General features: G+C 45.0%; 1 protein-coding gene across 1 annotated transcript in view; it reads right to left on the bottom strand.

Annotated features, from left to right (window-relative positions):
* The window catches only part of ptch1 (patched 1), a 54,230-nt gene extending 41,168 nt beyond the window's left edge, over positions 1-13,062 (bottom strand). The window contains 2 exon segments of the mRNA XM_061038776.1: positions 10,714-10,906; positions 12,491-13,062. Coding sequence (XP_060894759.1) covers positions 10,714-10,906; positions 12,491-12,661 — 364 coding nt within the window. The 5' untranslated portion in view covers positions 12,662-13,062.
* Between the last annotated feature and the right edge of the window lie 4,296 nt (positions 13,063-17,358).

The following is a 17,358-nucleotide window of genomic DNA, read 5'->3' as shown; positions in this document are numbered from 1 at the left end:
TGACGTAAATTTCAAACAAACATTGACAAAACAGCCTTAAATAAACCTCCACATCATCCCTACAGCCGAGCCCATCACCACCACCTCCACCTCCTGACGACCAAGCCACCACCGCCACACCCCCACCTAAGGCATCATTCTGTGTATCCATCTGCAGACGTGGTAGGAAGGTCATTTTTTTCCATGATATTAATTTCAATAACTTTATTCCCATTTTCCTTTTCATCCTCTATACAAGTTTTGCAAAGCAATGCAACATGAACTCTCTCCTGTTTTTTTTTATGGGGGGGGGTTATTTACTGTCTAACTGTACTACAAACTCCAGTCACTGGTCCATTGTCATTTCCAGCTTTTGAATATGAACCTTGAGTTCTTTGTCTTCTCATTATTCCATTTGAAGATGACACTCTGAGATCCATACAAAGGTACTGTAACAATGCATTCTCTGTTGTGTTTAAACTACTAACAGTACCAGGGAGTACTCGGAGTATTGTGTGTTCGTGGTAGTAGAAGCCAACGCTGCAGTATGCAAAGCAGTAATGGTGAGTTTTAAATGTGGGCACTGCAATGCAGGTGTGCACACAGCCACAAATATGTGATGAAAGGCCTCACTGAGAGCTGAGACCCCATCTGACCCGTGGTGAGCCCCCCCTCACTCTGCAGCTCTCTCCCCCTCGCTCACTCACTCTCTCTCTCTCTCTCTCTCCTTTCAGCTTTGAAAGAGGAGGGGGGGGGGGGCTACCACACAGAGGAAGGGTAAAACAAGAAAGACAGAGAGGGGGTGAGAGTTAAAGGAAGAAAAAAAAAAGGGAGCAGATGACCAAAACTTTGGGGGTGAAAAAAGATATGAAACTGAGTAGAAGACGTGCTCTGACGTGCAGATTAGATGGTGTCTCCTCGGGCAGCGCGAGACCCCCCCCCCCCCAAGACCCTGACCCCTTGCACAAATGTGACACCCCAGCTGCCAGCACCCCCCGTCCAAACACACACACACACCCCACCCACACACACACACTCTCCTCTCCAAACCCCCACCCATGCCTCCCAACTCCAGTATTACCATATGTATGGCTCCCCTCGCCCCTGATTATGCTAATCACCTGTCCGGCCCCTGCAGCCTCTAAAATGGGTGTATTTAGCAGTCGGCTGGCTCCCAATGCTGCTTCCCCTGGGCCCGAGGTGTACATTCACACACTCCTCAATGGGCAGATTCTTCCACGTTGCTGCCTTCATTCAGGTCCCACTCTCTCTCCCTCCTAACACCGCCCAACCCCACCAAAAAAAAAAAAAAAAACTATTCAATGCCAATGGATTCACAGAGCGGTGGAAGTAGTAGTAGGCTAAGAAATCGCTGACAGAGAGTCTGTGTGTCGCATGTGCATGCATGTGTGCAGTGGTTGGGTGAATGATGTCTTCATTAGTGTGTGCAGCAACAAGGACGAGCGAGATTTGATGCAACAGCCAATTTGAATGATGCTAAAGTGATTAAAAAGCCAAGCACTCATGCATTCATTTGCTAGGTTAAATAAAAAAAAACATTAAAAAAGTTAAACTAACAGAATTTGAAACTTCAGATCTGTCGGAGAGAAAAAAGAAAAATCTCATCATGTATCCCCTGTCGGTGCCTGTCCAATGCAAGCCAGGTGAGGAATCTCCCCCCCTGTTGCATTTGCTGCCCTGCGATTGGCCCGCGGCCCAGCCATAACAGACCGTGACATGAGCCCGAGCGGCCAATCTCAACCAGCCATCTCCCTGTCATTTCCTGGAAAGATGGCCCATGATTCCAGGTATCCGAAAAAAAATCACACATTCCAAAGTGTGGAATATAAGACACAAGTCGGAGAGAGGAGGAGGAGAGCGAGTGTGAATGGGGAGACAAAAGAGAGGGAGTCGTAAAAAAAAAAATAATAATAATAATAAGATTTCATCCTGGTCACCTAAATCCTTCAATTACATTTTAGGTTAACTTTGCACTTTAAACTATCAAACCTGTGGTGCCAAAATAATGCAACTTTGAGTCAAATGACCTTAACATATATTTTTTTAAACAGTTACACCGTAACTACTACAGGCATCAGTGTGAGAGGGGGGGGCACTTAAGCAAAAAGCAAGTAGCTTAAAACTGCTTTGAAAGTTGACATGTGTTGTTTATATGTGTTGGTACCATATGCTGAATTATTATTTTACAAATAATTGTAAGAGAAGTTGCTTTTGGCTCTCTTTAGGGCTTTCACACTTGCAGAAAACTCCTGATAATTGTCGGTATGTGTGAACGCAAAACACACAAATTTTCCTCCTGCCAGCCTCCTAGTATTTTTTTTCCACATAAAGTCTGAGCGAGTTGATGCGAGAACACAGCAGGAAATTATCTGGAGAATTCACCTCGAGCCACTGAGAGAGGGTGGTGAGGTTTATATCACGTGACTGGAGTCAGTGCATAGACTGTCTGCATGCACCCGCTATACGATCGCTGTACTTAAATGGCATTACATTTTCTGCATAGCATCGTATAGCAGACTCTGTCGCTTCATCCGCTACTTCCACAAAGTATATTTTCTCACCTCAGGAGACCCCCCCCCCCCCATGCACCTTCTGTCTGACAGGGATAATCTCCCGCTGTGAGGTGCATATGTGAGCAGCCAGATCAGGATAATCTCCAGAGAAGTCCTCCTGAAATGATCTAGATATTTTCAGCATAATGTAAAAACAGCTACTGTGAAGTTTCCCCTGTGGGACGGTATAGGCAAGATCGATGACTACCATCACCAGCTATGACCTTACCGTTTGTCTCTCTGCTGTTTGCTGATGTACAGTTCATGTAGTGTTCAGCGAGTTTTATTCAAGCCTGTTTGCACATAGCAGCCGTCAGCCGGTAAAGCCCAAAGCAAAGCAGATAAGCATTACAGTTTCTGGCGTACAACCAAAACAATGGGGCTGAAAGACCCTCGAGAAGCGGAGATGAACTTCAGAGTTGGGCGATTATCCTCTGCTGGAAGTCACCTGGAGCCTCTTCTTGCATAGTACACAGAAACATTTGATTCATTTTCCCCTGTGCTGCAATCACTGAGAGCAGCGCCTGGACAAAACAATCCGCTGTAAATGTCCAAACAGATAACCAAACAGACAATGACAGAAAGCAGTGACACTTGATACACCTTATGTAACAGCCGCTGTTGTGTTTTGTTCTGATGTTTCACTCGGACTTGCAGGGCGGTATCAGCACTTGAGAGTATTTTCCTCCTGCTGCACACTGAGTCAATCTGGAGCTCCAGACCTCTCAATCACGGGAGAGAGGAAGCGTTTTATATCTCTGTATCTTTATGCCTCGCATTGCATGTGTGGTACTTGTGTAATTGCTGCCGCTGCCAGATTCCTATGACGTTGTGCCGCAGGAATTGCAATGAACTATACTGCTGCATACGTAAACCCATATGTGCATAAAAGGGGTCTAGAATATTCCATTGACACGCACAATTTGCAGAAGTTTACGGCATGTTTGCATGAAAGATTCTCTAGCTCTGCAGTCTGAGAAGCATCAATCCACACCCGATCTCTCTCCTGGTGCACGGTAGGCACCGCAGCCAAAACACAAACACACTACCGCTACTATACTCCTGCTTCATCCCTCGCTTCGTCCTAACCCCCCCCCCCCCCCCCCAACACACACACACACACACACTTTCTCGCTCTGCTGTTTTGTGCTTTCTCCACCCCTCTGGCAGTGAGCGCTGGGAGGGAGGGAAGAGAGGAAAGGGGAAGAGGGAGGGGGAGTAGAGGAGCGGGGAGGGAAGGAGGGAGGCCAGACCACCCTGCTCTCATGGCAGGCCTGAGTGTTTACATTGCCGTGGCTCACTCTGTAATACATCTGGCATTCTGAGGCCACTCTCTCTCCAGCCGGGGGGGGGGGGGGGTGGTGAAGGGGGGGTGGGGAGGGAGGGGGGAGGCTCGGGTAAAGAGAGAGACCTTTCTGGCAGGGAGGAAAAGAGAGGGATAGAAGAAAAAGGGGAGAGAGCGAGTAAGAAGGAGGTAGAGGAGGGGGGGGGGGGGGGAGGGGAGGGTAATTCTCTCCACAGTCTCCTGTGGTCGGTCATTCGCAGGGCTCTGGTTTTTGAATAAGAGCGCCTGGAAGAATGCAAAATGTAAACAGAGAGCTTGGAGGCATCTCAGGATGTTGCTTGTGAATGGGATTGAGAGCAAGCAAACACACACACACACACACACACACACACACACACACACACACACACACACACACAAACACATCAAAGTTAGTCAGCAAAGTTTTAAATAGTTATTTCTAATTTCTAAAGCCAAGTAGGGCTAATATATACAGAACTGCTTTGAAACGAGGGCGAGCGCCAGCTTGAGAAAATAGCGCTGGAAGTCTGTGTACAGTACCAGAGGCGCAATGTTTCCCCACGCTAAATCCCTCACCAGCTAGCCTGCACTTTTCATCAACTCGTAAAGTTTAACAAAACACGCTGGAATGTTATTCCTTCCATGGAGGTTTAATCCTGTTTGTAGTGAACTGATAAACACAAAAGTTAATTGAGTCCAGTTTGCAAAAATAAGAATAAAATGTAAAAAAAAAAGAAAAAAAAAAAGGAGTGCATGTGTGTGCACGCTCGCATTTGAAACTAGAGGACAGAATCAACGGCTCTGAAGTAGTGTATTGTGTTCTAACTTGGGGGAGAAATATTGGGTGTGGGCGGGTTTTTTTTGTGTGTTTGATACAGCTCGCGGCTGCTGTATAAAAGCGGTGTGAGGTAGAGGGATGGAGTAAAAGAAAAGAAAAGAAAAGAGAAATACAGATGAAAGAAAAGAAAATGAAGAAGAAGAACATGAAAAAAAAAGAGGCCCATCAAAATAGCATGACATGCCAGTAGCACTCAACCACCTACTCATTCACAGAACCAAAACCCTAAACCCCATCTGTGTGTGTGTGTGTGTGTGTGTGTGTGTGTGTGTGTGTGTGTGTGTGTGTGTGTGCATCCATGTATGTATCAATACTCCCACACACATCAAAAAGCTGGATAATTCAATCATGCAAACCACAATCGTCTCAGTGAAGAAGCCACATTCAGGGGCACTCCTCTTTCGTTCTTCCCCTCCTCCTCCTCCTCCTCCTCCTCATCTTCATCCACAAGAAAGGACGTCAAGGCTTCTTCCGCAATACACTCAACATTACACCGCTCCCTGCTCTGCCGCCATCACCAGCAAAAACAACAAAACAACCACCGACTCCTTCAACTGGGCTCTTAATCTCACAGCAGATATACGAAACAGACTGTGCGAGGGAGCAAAGGACCAAACGCTTTGTCTCCTCCCGATCAGAGATGGATTGTGGAACCTTAAATCAGGATCGGGACGCTCATAAACATGACGACTGTTCATGTCATATTCATATCAGAAATAAGGAATGGCAATGAGGCAGTAATGAGGGAAATAAATCATGAATATGTCAGGAGTGTTAATCGATTTATCGGGTCGGTCCGATTAATACGTTCGATAATTAAAGCAGGAATGATGTCTGCCATTGATGCAAAACTCTAATATTTTTGTGTGAGAATGAATGTTCAACAGGTTTCAGGGATTAAAGCAAAAGTTATATTTGATTCACTGCCCTCTGCTGGAGGACAGATGTCAAAAGGTTAAACACAACCTGGTGGAATATACTACTAACACTGCCTGCACTTCTAACCCAACACAACAACAATGAACATCTGGCTCGTGATGACGCTCTCAAAACGACGCACATAAATGATCAGGACACAAACAACACCTGGTGACAGCTGCCACTTCTGCTGCAGTCCCTCCCTCCCTCCCTCCCTCCCTCCCTCCCTCCCTCCCTCTGCTGTGAGCCTTCACTCTGCGCCCAGGCCACAGGGTGAGTATCAGGTGAGGTTTTAAATAGCGGGGGCCTCCGCGAGATGACCTCAGGGTCCCAGGGGTCTAACCCCCGTGGCCCCTGGCCTCTCTCGCTTATGTCCCCCCAAGAAAGCGCTCGGGGACTAGAGGCCTCCTCGCAGTCTGTAGCCTCAACCCACAGCCCCTTCGCCCCGGCCCAGGCCATAAATCTAAGAGACTATGAACTCATTTCAACTTGAATCCCCTCACACATATCTCTGTATAGGTCAACTCAAGTCCAGAATGTAAACAAAAGACAATGTTCTGACTGCTACCAGGCCCCATCCTCTCTCTACGCTCTGCTAAAGCTACAGGCTAACCACAGACAGCTCTTCTCGCCAACAGGAACTCCCAGGTGCAATCCTCAGCCCAGAGCTTGAGCTTTAAAAGCTACATCTCCGAAGTCCCCCCCCCCCCCCGCCGCCGCCTGTACCTTCTCTAACCCATCAACACAGCCCCGTAACCCCCACTGCACCTCCAGCCCTTCTCTCAGCACAGAGAGACGGAGAGAGAGAGAGAGAGTGGAGGGGTCGGCCTACAGGAAGGCCAATGTTTAGGCGATACCGTTTTTAATTAGACGCAGACGGCGCTGCTATTTTCTTTACAATTTGGCCTATGTTTGCCTTCACCCAGAATGCCAGGGGATGGCTTCATTTTCCGTTTGTGGCCAGGATGAACTCTAAGGTTTTTTTTTTTTTTTTTCTGCTCTTTTGTGTCTTCTCCGCTGAATGTGGGTTTGGAGTTAAATACAGCTAAGATCATCTAGAATTGTCTTCTGAAGATGGATCTGAAGTTCTGAACTTCGAGAGAAAGCACACACAGAGCAGCAGCGCACGTTTTGTAAGGGGAAGATAGGAGCCCGCAATACTACAACTTCCTGTTTGAGCTAATAATTTCCTGTGTGTGCCCATGTGGACATAAACAAGCAAGAGTGGATCTGGCCTAAATACGAGCCACCATCATTTTTTTATCAGGACTAAACTACAAGGTTAGCAAAAACTCAACCCCCCCCCCCCCCCCCCCCCCCCCCCCCACCGTACATCCTCAGAGGTTTGACACGATCACCTCTTCAGGGGAGGCAAGTGCTCATTCCCCATTGTTCTCTGTCACTTTGTCTCATAAACAGAACTTCCTGTGTTTATAAACAGTGCTGAGTGAGCACTCTGTCAAAAGGAGACAATCCCAGTGAAAACTTCCACAGCGTGTGGAAGAAACAGCTACGACACACAGCTGAGCATCATCCACCTTTAAAGTATGAAAAAAAAACAAAAAAAAAACAGGTGACGACAAACACAACATGAGATCACAAAAAGCAAGAAAAGAAGCTCAAGTGAAATGCAAAGGAGCTGAGAGATCGAGCATGACCTATTGTGTGTGTGTGGATGTGTGTGTGAGGATGTGTGTGTGGGGATGTGTGTGTGAGGATGTGTGTGTGTGGATGTGTGTGTGAGGATGTGTGTGTGAGGATGTGTGTGTGTGCGTGCGTCCACAGGCCACACAAGCTTCCAGGCGGGGTCGTCCATGGGTCGCCTGCGGAGGGCAGTTCCAAATGAAACATAAACAGCCGCTCTGTCCTCTCCTCCTCTCTCTCTCTCTCTCTCTCTCTCTCTCTCTCTCTCTCTCTCTCTCTCTCTCTCTCCTCTTTTTTCCTCTCGTATGATTGGGCCGGTCCCCCAGCACAGCCCAGCGCACGGTTCCGCGGTCCAGGCAGAACTAATCTATCCCTCAGCTGTGCAGGCTAATCTAAACAAACAGATCTCTCCCTATCAACATCTGGAACCCCTCATGTACCGGGACCTAGGAAACCACCACGGCCCGGGCTCTTTGTCAGAGTCTGTGTGCATGAACAGGTCTCTGTGTGTCTGCATGAGCCAGGTTCTTCAGCCTGTTCTCACAGTCACAAAACTCTGGGGTCCAACTTCAGTGCAAGAGAGAGGAGTAAAAGAGAGGTCAAGGTAACTCAAGGCTCAGAACAATTATCAAAAAAAGGAGTTATGTGCAAGTGAAGGTTTGTAAATCCAGCAATGCCGTGGATAACTGTACGACACTGATTCATGAATCAGACCACGAAGTCATTCAGAATAATGACCAGCACTTGATCATGTTACCATGCTCAAGTACTCTTCCTCTGACAAACAAAAAAGAAAATCCACCGCAGGATCCTGACGCTTGAAAAGATGCAAAGAGCCTTGTTTTGCTACACAATACCTTTAAAAAAAATCCATCCAAGCTGATATGTTTTTTTATTATCAGACATTTTGAGTCCTGAAAACCAAAAAACGATGTCAGCAAGAGGTTTACACTTTGAAAATGTGTAACAAATAGTGTTTTTCAAAAGGCAAAAACTTTCAAAGTGTCAAATAGGGCTGTCACAATACCAGATGTCTTAAATTTCACACTATTCTCGTGGCAATCAAATGACACAGTATTGACACTTGTTTCAATACCATGGCGAGAAAAAATACAAGTCTAGGCTGAAAATATGGCTGAAGATCAAAGTTTTTTTTAAAGCTTCTGTACTTTTCAATACTAAACCAGTCATTTAAAGAGCAGAGAGTGGATAGTTTCAAACCTTGTAGTATCGAAAAGTATTCAAAAACTTGAGTGCCAGAGGGTGAATCCAGAGACACTCCAACAGTAGCTGCAGTATACTTTAAAATATATCTAAATACACCTGTTCCAAAGGAGCATCCTTAAGACCAATATCATTTACAAGTTAGTGATGTTTTTTCCCCTTCCCCTCTCACCAACTATAGTCCATTTACAAGCTGGCAAAGTTTTGTTTTTTTCACTTTATTAGAGAGAATTACAATCACAACAGACAGCCAATTCATTCTATTTCAAACTATTTCTTTCCGAATGACATTCAGCACTCAATCCTGCCAACCAGGAGCGCCACCAGGGATCTAACAAACTGTTCATTATATTTGTAGGGCCCCTATCAGTCCAGGACACTTAGAATCGTCCTAACTCTTCTCCCCTTTATGGCGTCCCTGGCACTAACTTAGAGGATGGACCTTTGGAGTGAGCATGTTCAAATGTTTGACTCATGTCGAGACCTCGTTTAAAACCATACTAACGCCATTATTTTAATGTTAGGTAGTGTGGAAAAGTACAGAGGCTGTCCATATATTTAAGCACAAAGCTGCAGTTACTGAAGGAAAGAGAGAGAAGCAGTGGTCCAACCTTTTCGCTACCGAAACATTGCCAATGTGTTTGAGAAATGTAGACAGTGTGCAGGAGATTGCTTGCAACCTTTGGCAATTCAAATCATGAATGGTTGCCTAGAACTTATATTCTTGTTTGCCACGATATCGAAACAGGTATGGATTTTGATTTTTTTCCAGTATTGGACTGCAGTTGAAAATGTTGGTATCGTGACAACTCTACAGTGAGGTCAGTAATATCTCTTCAGACTCGCAGGGTGCCCCTCGCCCTCGTAGACATGACCGTGGTGTGACATGGGAGAAAGGGCGTGAAAACAGTGTGTTCCTCTGACTATCAGGAGTCCTGTACTGAGAGGCTCCCCTCTGCTCTAAACCGCTGCAGACTGCGCCTGCGTCACAGATTAGATGAAAAGGCGCTGTCTGTCAGACCCCTGCAGCCGCACGCACGCAAGGACACAGCATCCAAGCAAAGGAGGAGGTGTGTGTGTGTGTTTGATTGTGTGCGTGGATCAGTGTGCGTTAATGTGGGATCTCAGGGAGATGTTTATTTGGAATTTAATGTGCAGAAAAATAGGGAAGGAAAAAAAAAAAAAAACATGACGAGAACTTTGCGTAATCACCATATTTTATCTTCTTTTAGGACAAGAAAAAAAAATGTTTTTAATTCCTCAGCGGTGAAATCGACTCCTCCATTCATGACTCCTACAGCCGACTCGAGCCCATAAGTGCAGGAATGCGGATCAAAGGAAAGAAAGAAAGAAAAAAAAAAAAAGCACAGCCCCTTCCCTTTGCCCCCCAAAGCACCACCCATACACACACAGTTCCCTTCTTTTCTTTTTTTTTTTCCTTTAAAATGTTCAGTCTTCATAAGTTATTTCTGACACACACACACACACACACCCACACACACACACACACACACACACACACACACACACACACACACACACACACACACACACACACCCACACACACACACACACACACACACACACAAACAAGTGAGTGGCGTATCCACTCCACAAACACGAGTTCTTGTCCTCACTCCGCTTTTTCCCTGCAGCCAGAGACAAATCTTTCTGGAAAGTTGAGAGCTGTCCAAAACGGGACCACACACAGTCTCTGAGCATTCAACTGCTGGGGGCAGGCAGACACACACTCACACACACTCACACACACACACACACACACACACACACACACTCACACACTCTCACAAAATGGCGGCTTTGACAAAAATTTCCTCTACCCCAAAAGCAGCTTATAAACTTAATTACAACCTTACTTCTGAGTGCAGTTGCAGCCACCTCTTGCACTTCTCCTGAGTGCATCCAACACCGCTCGGATAATGTGAAAGAATGTTCGCAGGAATTAAAATTATTTACAAGTTTCCCTTGGCCTTTTGCCAGGAAGTAAACAATAAACAATCCCACAGGCTTGTTTGGTAGCATCTACCCCCCCCCCCCATCCCCACCCCCACCCCACCCCCCTTCTTTTTTTCCTCCAATAAACCACCTCATCAAAAAAACAAACCCTCAAAAGTAATAATCACAGCATCTTACATTCATACAAACACACACACACACACACACACACACACACACAGAAAACAACCAATAACAAATCAGATTGTCTTACCTTCCACCCAGAGCTTCTCCACGTCCGTCTCCAGATTAGCTGCCCGTAAGCCCACAGCGAAAGCTCCAAAAATCATCAGCCCCACAACCAAAAACTTTCCGCAGTTCTTTTGTATGTAACAGCCCAGCCTGAATAAAAGTCTCTGGAACTTCGCTCTCAGCCACAGAGGTGCCTTCCTCCCCGTCGCCTTCCCCTATGAGGAAGACAAGAGTCCCGGTGTTACTGTGAGTTACCAAAAAACACAAGCCAAGCTCAACTTACCTGGACAGGTGAAACTGCAGGGTGCACGAAGGGAAAAAAAGGGTTAAAATCATTATGCAAGGAAACAAGACATGGCAGCATCATGTACAGGAGGTTTAACGGCCCTGATCTGACATAAGGAACCTCATCCGAGAGGAAAACATGAGCCATATTCCAAATAATAAACACATCCAGCATCTCACTCTGCCGAGATGTGATAAATGCAGATTGCTGCGGACTGTGTGGAAACCACTGAGGACTCCCCAGGGTGAGAGCAAATGGGTTCCGTCATATCAGTATCATGTATAAACTGTAACCTTAGCAGGATACATGCAAAAGTCAGATATCTTCAACCCCTACACACACACACACACAGAGACACACACACAGAGACACACACAGAGACACACACACAGAGACACACACACAGCCTCGTCCGTTTCTGTCATTTCTCCGCTGCAGTGATGAGTTTCGGAGGACAGATTTACTGACATCATGTGTCACTTTTGTTTTTGTTATTGTACTCCAAAGAAATGCTCTGCAGCTGCACCTCGGGGCTGCATGCAGGTAGATAAAGGGGAGACAGTTGTCAAGCCACACTTATGCAGTGTAGGCAGCATTTTTGATGGACTTATGTGTCTCTCTATTCCACACAGACACCCCCCCCCCCCACAAAAAAAAAAAAACATGACCTCAGACATCTTGACATCCTGCTATTGATAATATTGTAAAACAGCACACCTGTGGAAAGACTTTAAAGTCTGATATGTGATCCACTCAACATTTTTCTTTATTTGTGATGTGGTGTAATCTTGTAACATTAAACACTCTGACACTTCAAAAAGCTAAAAAAAAAAAAAAAAAGCCACAGATTTCCCACCACACACACACACACACACACACACACAGTCCCCTCTCCCCCGTGCAGCACCCCGTGTGTTCCGGGCCTGCGTGGGGGAGTGGAGTAGCCATCACGGGGGGAGACTCACAATATTTGTGAACGGAAGAGGGCAGCCACATGGATTCTTTTTTTTTTTTTTTTTTTTTTTGTGCTTTCCTCTCTTCTGCCTTTACGCGAGCCGAACCAAGTTCAGACACTGTCATGCAAACCTTTAACTTTAACCACTAAAAACGTTTTTTTTAAAACTTTAAGAGCGGAGCTGCGTAAAGTTGTGCGTTAGGAACCCCCTCAGTGGCAGAGCAGAGTGGGAGTGAAAGCTGCATGTTTTGCCTCGTCTGAGACCGTTAGAGGCTGGGATGTTGTATTGGGAAGAAAGGAGCGGTAGTGCTGGTGTAAAGAGTTTGTTTTACTCTGTGAAGAGAAGCCGGCTGCGTAATGAGAAACTTTACAGATGCACCATTTATAACAAGAAACCTTTCGGCTTCCTTCAACCTTGCCTTACCCCCGTGTCCCCCCTTTGCCCAGCCCGTCCCGTTACCTAGCAGCGACGGGACATAGTTTGGCCACTATTTCGGCGAATACAATGAAACCCAAGACTGAAAGAGTTGTTTCCAGGCTAAGATGAGAAATAAGCACCTCTGTGATCTGCTGCAAAGCGAAGCCCGCATCGCAGTAGCTCGGCCGCTGCAAATACTCCAAATCCAGCGGTGTGTTGCGGGTATAGTCCCCCCTGTTCCTCCGCGTTATCCTCGGCCGATCGGGGTCTCTGTTTTCCTGCTCGGAGGGCGCATTAGCAGCCGAGGCCATGTTGCGGGGACTGCGAGGTGGTAACCGTTTCCCACTTTATTGTATCTCCCCGATGGCGTGTAGCGATATCCCAAGGCAACAAAGTTTCACTCTCGGAGATCTCACACCCGTCAAGTAGGACTTCATACTCCTGTTGGAGACGGCGAGTCAAAGTCTGCGCCTTCCATCCCAACATTTCGTGATCCGGAGGTCTCCACCGCTCTCACCGCTTTCACCGTGTCCCGTCACAAAAAGTGTGTTTCTCTCAAAAGGCGAGCTGCGCAGAGGGATTCCCATACACGAGTCGTCGGGGGAGAAAGCTCGATGGTCGTAGCATTCTGCTGAGATCTATGTGGTCTTCCCATGGGCCGCGCGTCACGGCCAACTCTGAGATTCAATAGTAGAAGGAGAAAAAGACCTCTCTCCATTTGGAGGCAGAAAAGGAGGAGGGGTGAAGAATAAAAAAAAAAGAAAAAAAAAAAAAGTCTCGAGATCCCGCCTCTGGGGCTGTCAGATCGCAGGAGTTTCTTGCTTCTGATTGGTTCCAGAAGGGCAAAAATTACTCAGCAAACACGACTATTATTAGCTGCTTAGCAACAGCTCACTAAAGTAGAGAGACCACCCAGGCAGAGAGACCTCATGTGTGCATCTCCCAACTTCAGGGGAGGCTTCAGGACAGCCAAACCCGCATCGGTGCGTTTTTGGTGATTTGGCTTTAGACAGCTCCGTCGCTGGGAAGAGAGATTTCCCTGACAAATCCCGAGGTCTGAGTTAAAGTACACGTTGTGCGCGACACACAGGGGACGAGGCATGTACAAAAAATGAGGGTTTCAACTTTGATATATTTGTCTCTAAACCACCACCACAGTGGCGGTTCTAGACCACTTTTACTGTGGGGGACCAAACTGGGGCCAGTTGTTTTGGCAGAGGGGAACATTAAACCCAGGTCAAAAATAGACAAAGATGATCGCTTTAAAAATATATATATATTATGCCAAAGAATAGCGCACATCATAAAATACCATGATTTATATTTGTTTCAGTAACAGAATTTAATACTAGATTGTGAGTCCAGTTGTTGAGTCAATTACTGTTTACCTGTTTTGAGAAGGGCTCTTCCTTTTGGAGGGGTGGCCACAGGGGGGGGGGGGGGGGGCAAGCTCAGTGTTACAGGGGCACTGGCCCCTGTTGGCCCCTGCCTAGAACCGCCCATGTCACCACCATGATGGTGGTAGTGGCCTCACTATCAAATGCAAATCATTCTACAAACATGGTGAAAGCGTTAAAGACGACATGGCACTTCTAGTGTTGGTTCACTATCACTATCACAATCAGCCTCAGATTACAGCGGTTCAAGGGGAGGTGCTACAGAGAAGTGTGACATTATTATAGGCTTCTTAACTATTGTAGGTTAGTCTTAAGAGTGACATTTAATACACAGTAGCCTACTCCAATGGCACGGGATTCTTTAGTAGGCTGTTTATAAGAAGTAATATTTGAAAAACCTGAAATATTAAAAATGTAAATTAGGACAAAGGTCCAACATAGGTCTACAATTAACAGCTAAACTGTTGTTTTGTGTAGCATAGTCTACTCTACATCGCTAGAAAAACCCAACAACAGCATACAAAATATCTTCTAAGGAAATAACTAGGCCTATTAAATACATTACCTACCTTAATGGCGGCAGTAGCTCAGTCTGTAGGGACTTGGGTTGGGAACCGGAGGGTTGCTTGTTCAAGTTCCGGTGCGGACCAAATATGGAAGTTGGTCTGGTAGCTGGAGAGGTGCCAGATCACCTCCTGAGCACTGCCGAGGTGCCCCTGAGCAAGGCACCGAACCCTCTCCCCACCATCAGCTCAGGAGCGCCCGCTGTGGGCCGCTCCGTCACTCTGGCTTCTCTCCATTAGTGCATGTCCATATGATCCTGTTTCTGCATGTGTGTGTGTATATTTCAGCCTATGTGTGTGTTCATGACTTACAGAGTGTAAAAACTTAAATTTCCCCTTGCGGGGATCAATAAAGTAAATCTTAATGAATATTAAATCACATGCTATTACGCACAGTAGCCTATCACAACAATGCTTTTGTCTTTAGGCTATTTTTTTTCACAAGCTGCATAAAATGCCCTTATATTCTCACTAAAGCTCACATTGGACATCCTTTAAAACATCACTCAATTTAACCCACAGTAGAATGTCTTTTATGGATTCATGGGTCTTTTCTTAAATGCTAAGAATGAACCAACACACACACACACACACACACACACACACACACACACACACACACACACACACACACACACACACACACGCACACCTGAGCCATTCCAGCTCAGCAGCGGCTCGTCTGGCTGCCAGCCGCGCACTCACCATCTTCAGTCCAGGTGGCGGGGGAACAAATCCGAGATATCCGCCTCCCGTGGATTTGAAACGTGTCAGTTATGATGAAGATAAAAAGAACTTCACTTTACTGTCGCAAGGAGATCCGTCTTGGTCGCTGGCATCCAGCGTCCTGGAAGGTGTTCACTCACAATTCCATGGCTGTTTCTTTTTGACCTCCTGGATGGTCTTTAGGCAGGACCCTTTGACAGTCACGTGATAAGCCTAACACTTTAAACAGTACCAACTGAAGGCACAGCAGCACTCATAGTCAGAGGTGCATTCTGTGAAAGGCTACATTTGTATACGCACAGATGCACATAAACTATACATTTGTATAAATGAGTGTGTGCAGACATTAGACACACAAACATACAATATACACTTACAAATGTGCATGTTACAGAATGTTAATACTGTAAGCAGGTATATGCAAACAAGTGAAAAGAGGTAGGCAGAGGTGCATGCTGTAATAGGCTTCATTTGTAAGGAAACACCTTACAAATACTTATACATTTGTGCACTAATGAGAGTGTGTTTACATTAGATACAAAACTCCAAATATACACTTTAAATGGCATGCTTCAGAATGAACACACTTTACTATAGGCCTACAACATAATGTTATTTCTGTAAGTAGGGATGTGCATACAAGTTGCACATATCAGAAAGCATGCACACATTGGGACAAACATTAACATTAAAGCAAACACCAATAGAATAAAATAGAATGAAGCCTTTATTGGCATTGCGCATTGTACAACGGAATTTGCTGGGATTTTCTCAAACAAAGAACAGCATTCATCACAGTTATCCACACACATCCCAGTCCATGCCTAATGTTATAAAAATGTCTAATAATAAAAAAGATGTACATTAAGATTAAGAAAACCAAGTGCCTTCATTGTAGTCTTGGGTAAGTGTTGCACCTTACAAGGATACACGTGCACATTGAATGTTATGCATCAGAAGAAATATTGCACATGAAATGCTACAATTAATATTATTTCATATGAAATGCTATTGCAACTCAAATGTGTTTTGCACATTACATTTAATGCTGCATGATTTTGTGTACACTAACTATTATTTCACAATGAAAAGAAATAGTGCACAGTCAATTCTGAACAACATGGCACATTCAATGTAAATGCAATGTAGCCTATATAATTGTTCACATTAAATGTTATGCACCATGCTCATGCTGTCAATTGTAAGTCCCAAAGTGTTCAGTTATCAATGTTCAGTGTTCCTGTTGAGTTCATTACAGTGCTGGCTCTTGAGTAGCTCTTAATAAACCCCAACAAACAGGTTAAAAGATTATATATTAGCTTTTATAACTGACGACTATTAATATCAAATTTAAACCACCGTCACCATCTTTTTTTTTCAAACATCTATAACTTTGTGACTGTTGAAACAGCTCAGATTATGTGATTGGTTTGACCCCATCTCGTAAAAAAAATGAGGAAAAAAAAGGTGTTAAGATAAAATGATTTCCCGTAAAAGGTTTTTTTTTTTTCATTAATTAAAGTTACACAACACATATTTCAACAACATAGCATCAGGTATCCCAGGTTTGGTTGAGTGTGACGACATCTATAAGGTGTCATAAAGTTATACTGTGATGCCCCCTAATGCCTCTTGAATAAAACCAGGGCTGTCTCAGTGAAACGTGCCTGTATCGCAAACATAAGCTAAGAACTGTTTTCACCATATCTGTGCCCGACATGTTCCGGCTGTTGTCATAATGCGCTGTCGGACTCCATCAGAGTGCCGCAGGTCATTGTGGAAAACGCTCCTATCCTTTGAATACTGTAGTGTAGAGGCTGTAAAGATATGCCAGTAAAAAATGCTCTCAGAGATTATATTGCAAGCATCTGTGTGAACTAATGAAATACGTATGCACATTAGATGCCAAAAACACCCTTGACCAAACATGAGCATGTTTCCTTTTTTTTCTATCATGTGTTAATATGGATCAGATGGACTAATTGTTCTCTTTAGGAATCACCGTACACCAAGGATGGAGACATGTATTCCAAATCAGCTTCTTTTAATTTAGTCACCGCAGGCAATCTCAGACTTTTGTTATTGTCTATAAAGTTCAGTTATACTAAAGCTGAACAGCATTACAGTTACTGGTGAAAATAATCTTGAATTATCTATAGAACAGAATAAGTCATTTACTCGTCTGTAGTATTTCCAAACTTTGGTCTATCACTATTCGTATTCGATATATGTAGCTATTGACTGTCGTTTACTCCAAAGCTTTTTGTCTTGGGCATCAGTCCTGCAACAAATTCATTAACCAATCTCCCGCTCTGACCCTTG

This window comes from Labrus mixtus, chromosome 5 (assembly GCF_963584025.1).
Source record: "Labrus mixtus chromosome 5, fLabMix1.1, whole genome shotgun sequence".
Classification (NCBI taxonomy): domain Eukaryota; kingdom Metazoa; phylum Chordata; class Actinopteri; order Labriformes; family Labridae; genus Labrus; species Labrus mixtus.
This window is presented reverse-complemented; position numbering and strand designations above follow the sequence as displayed.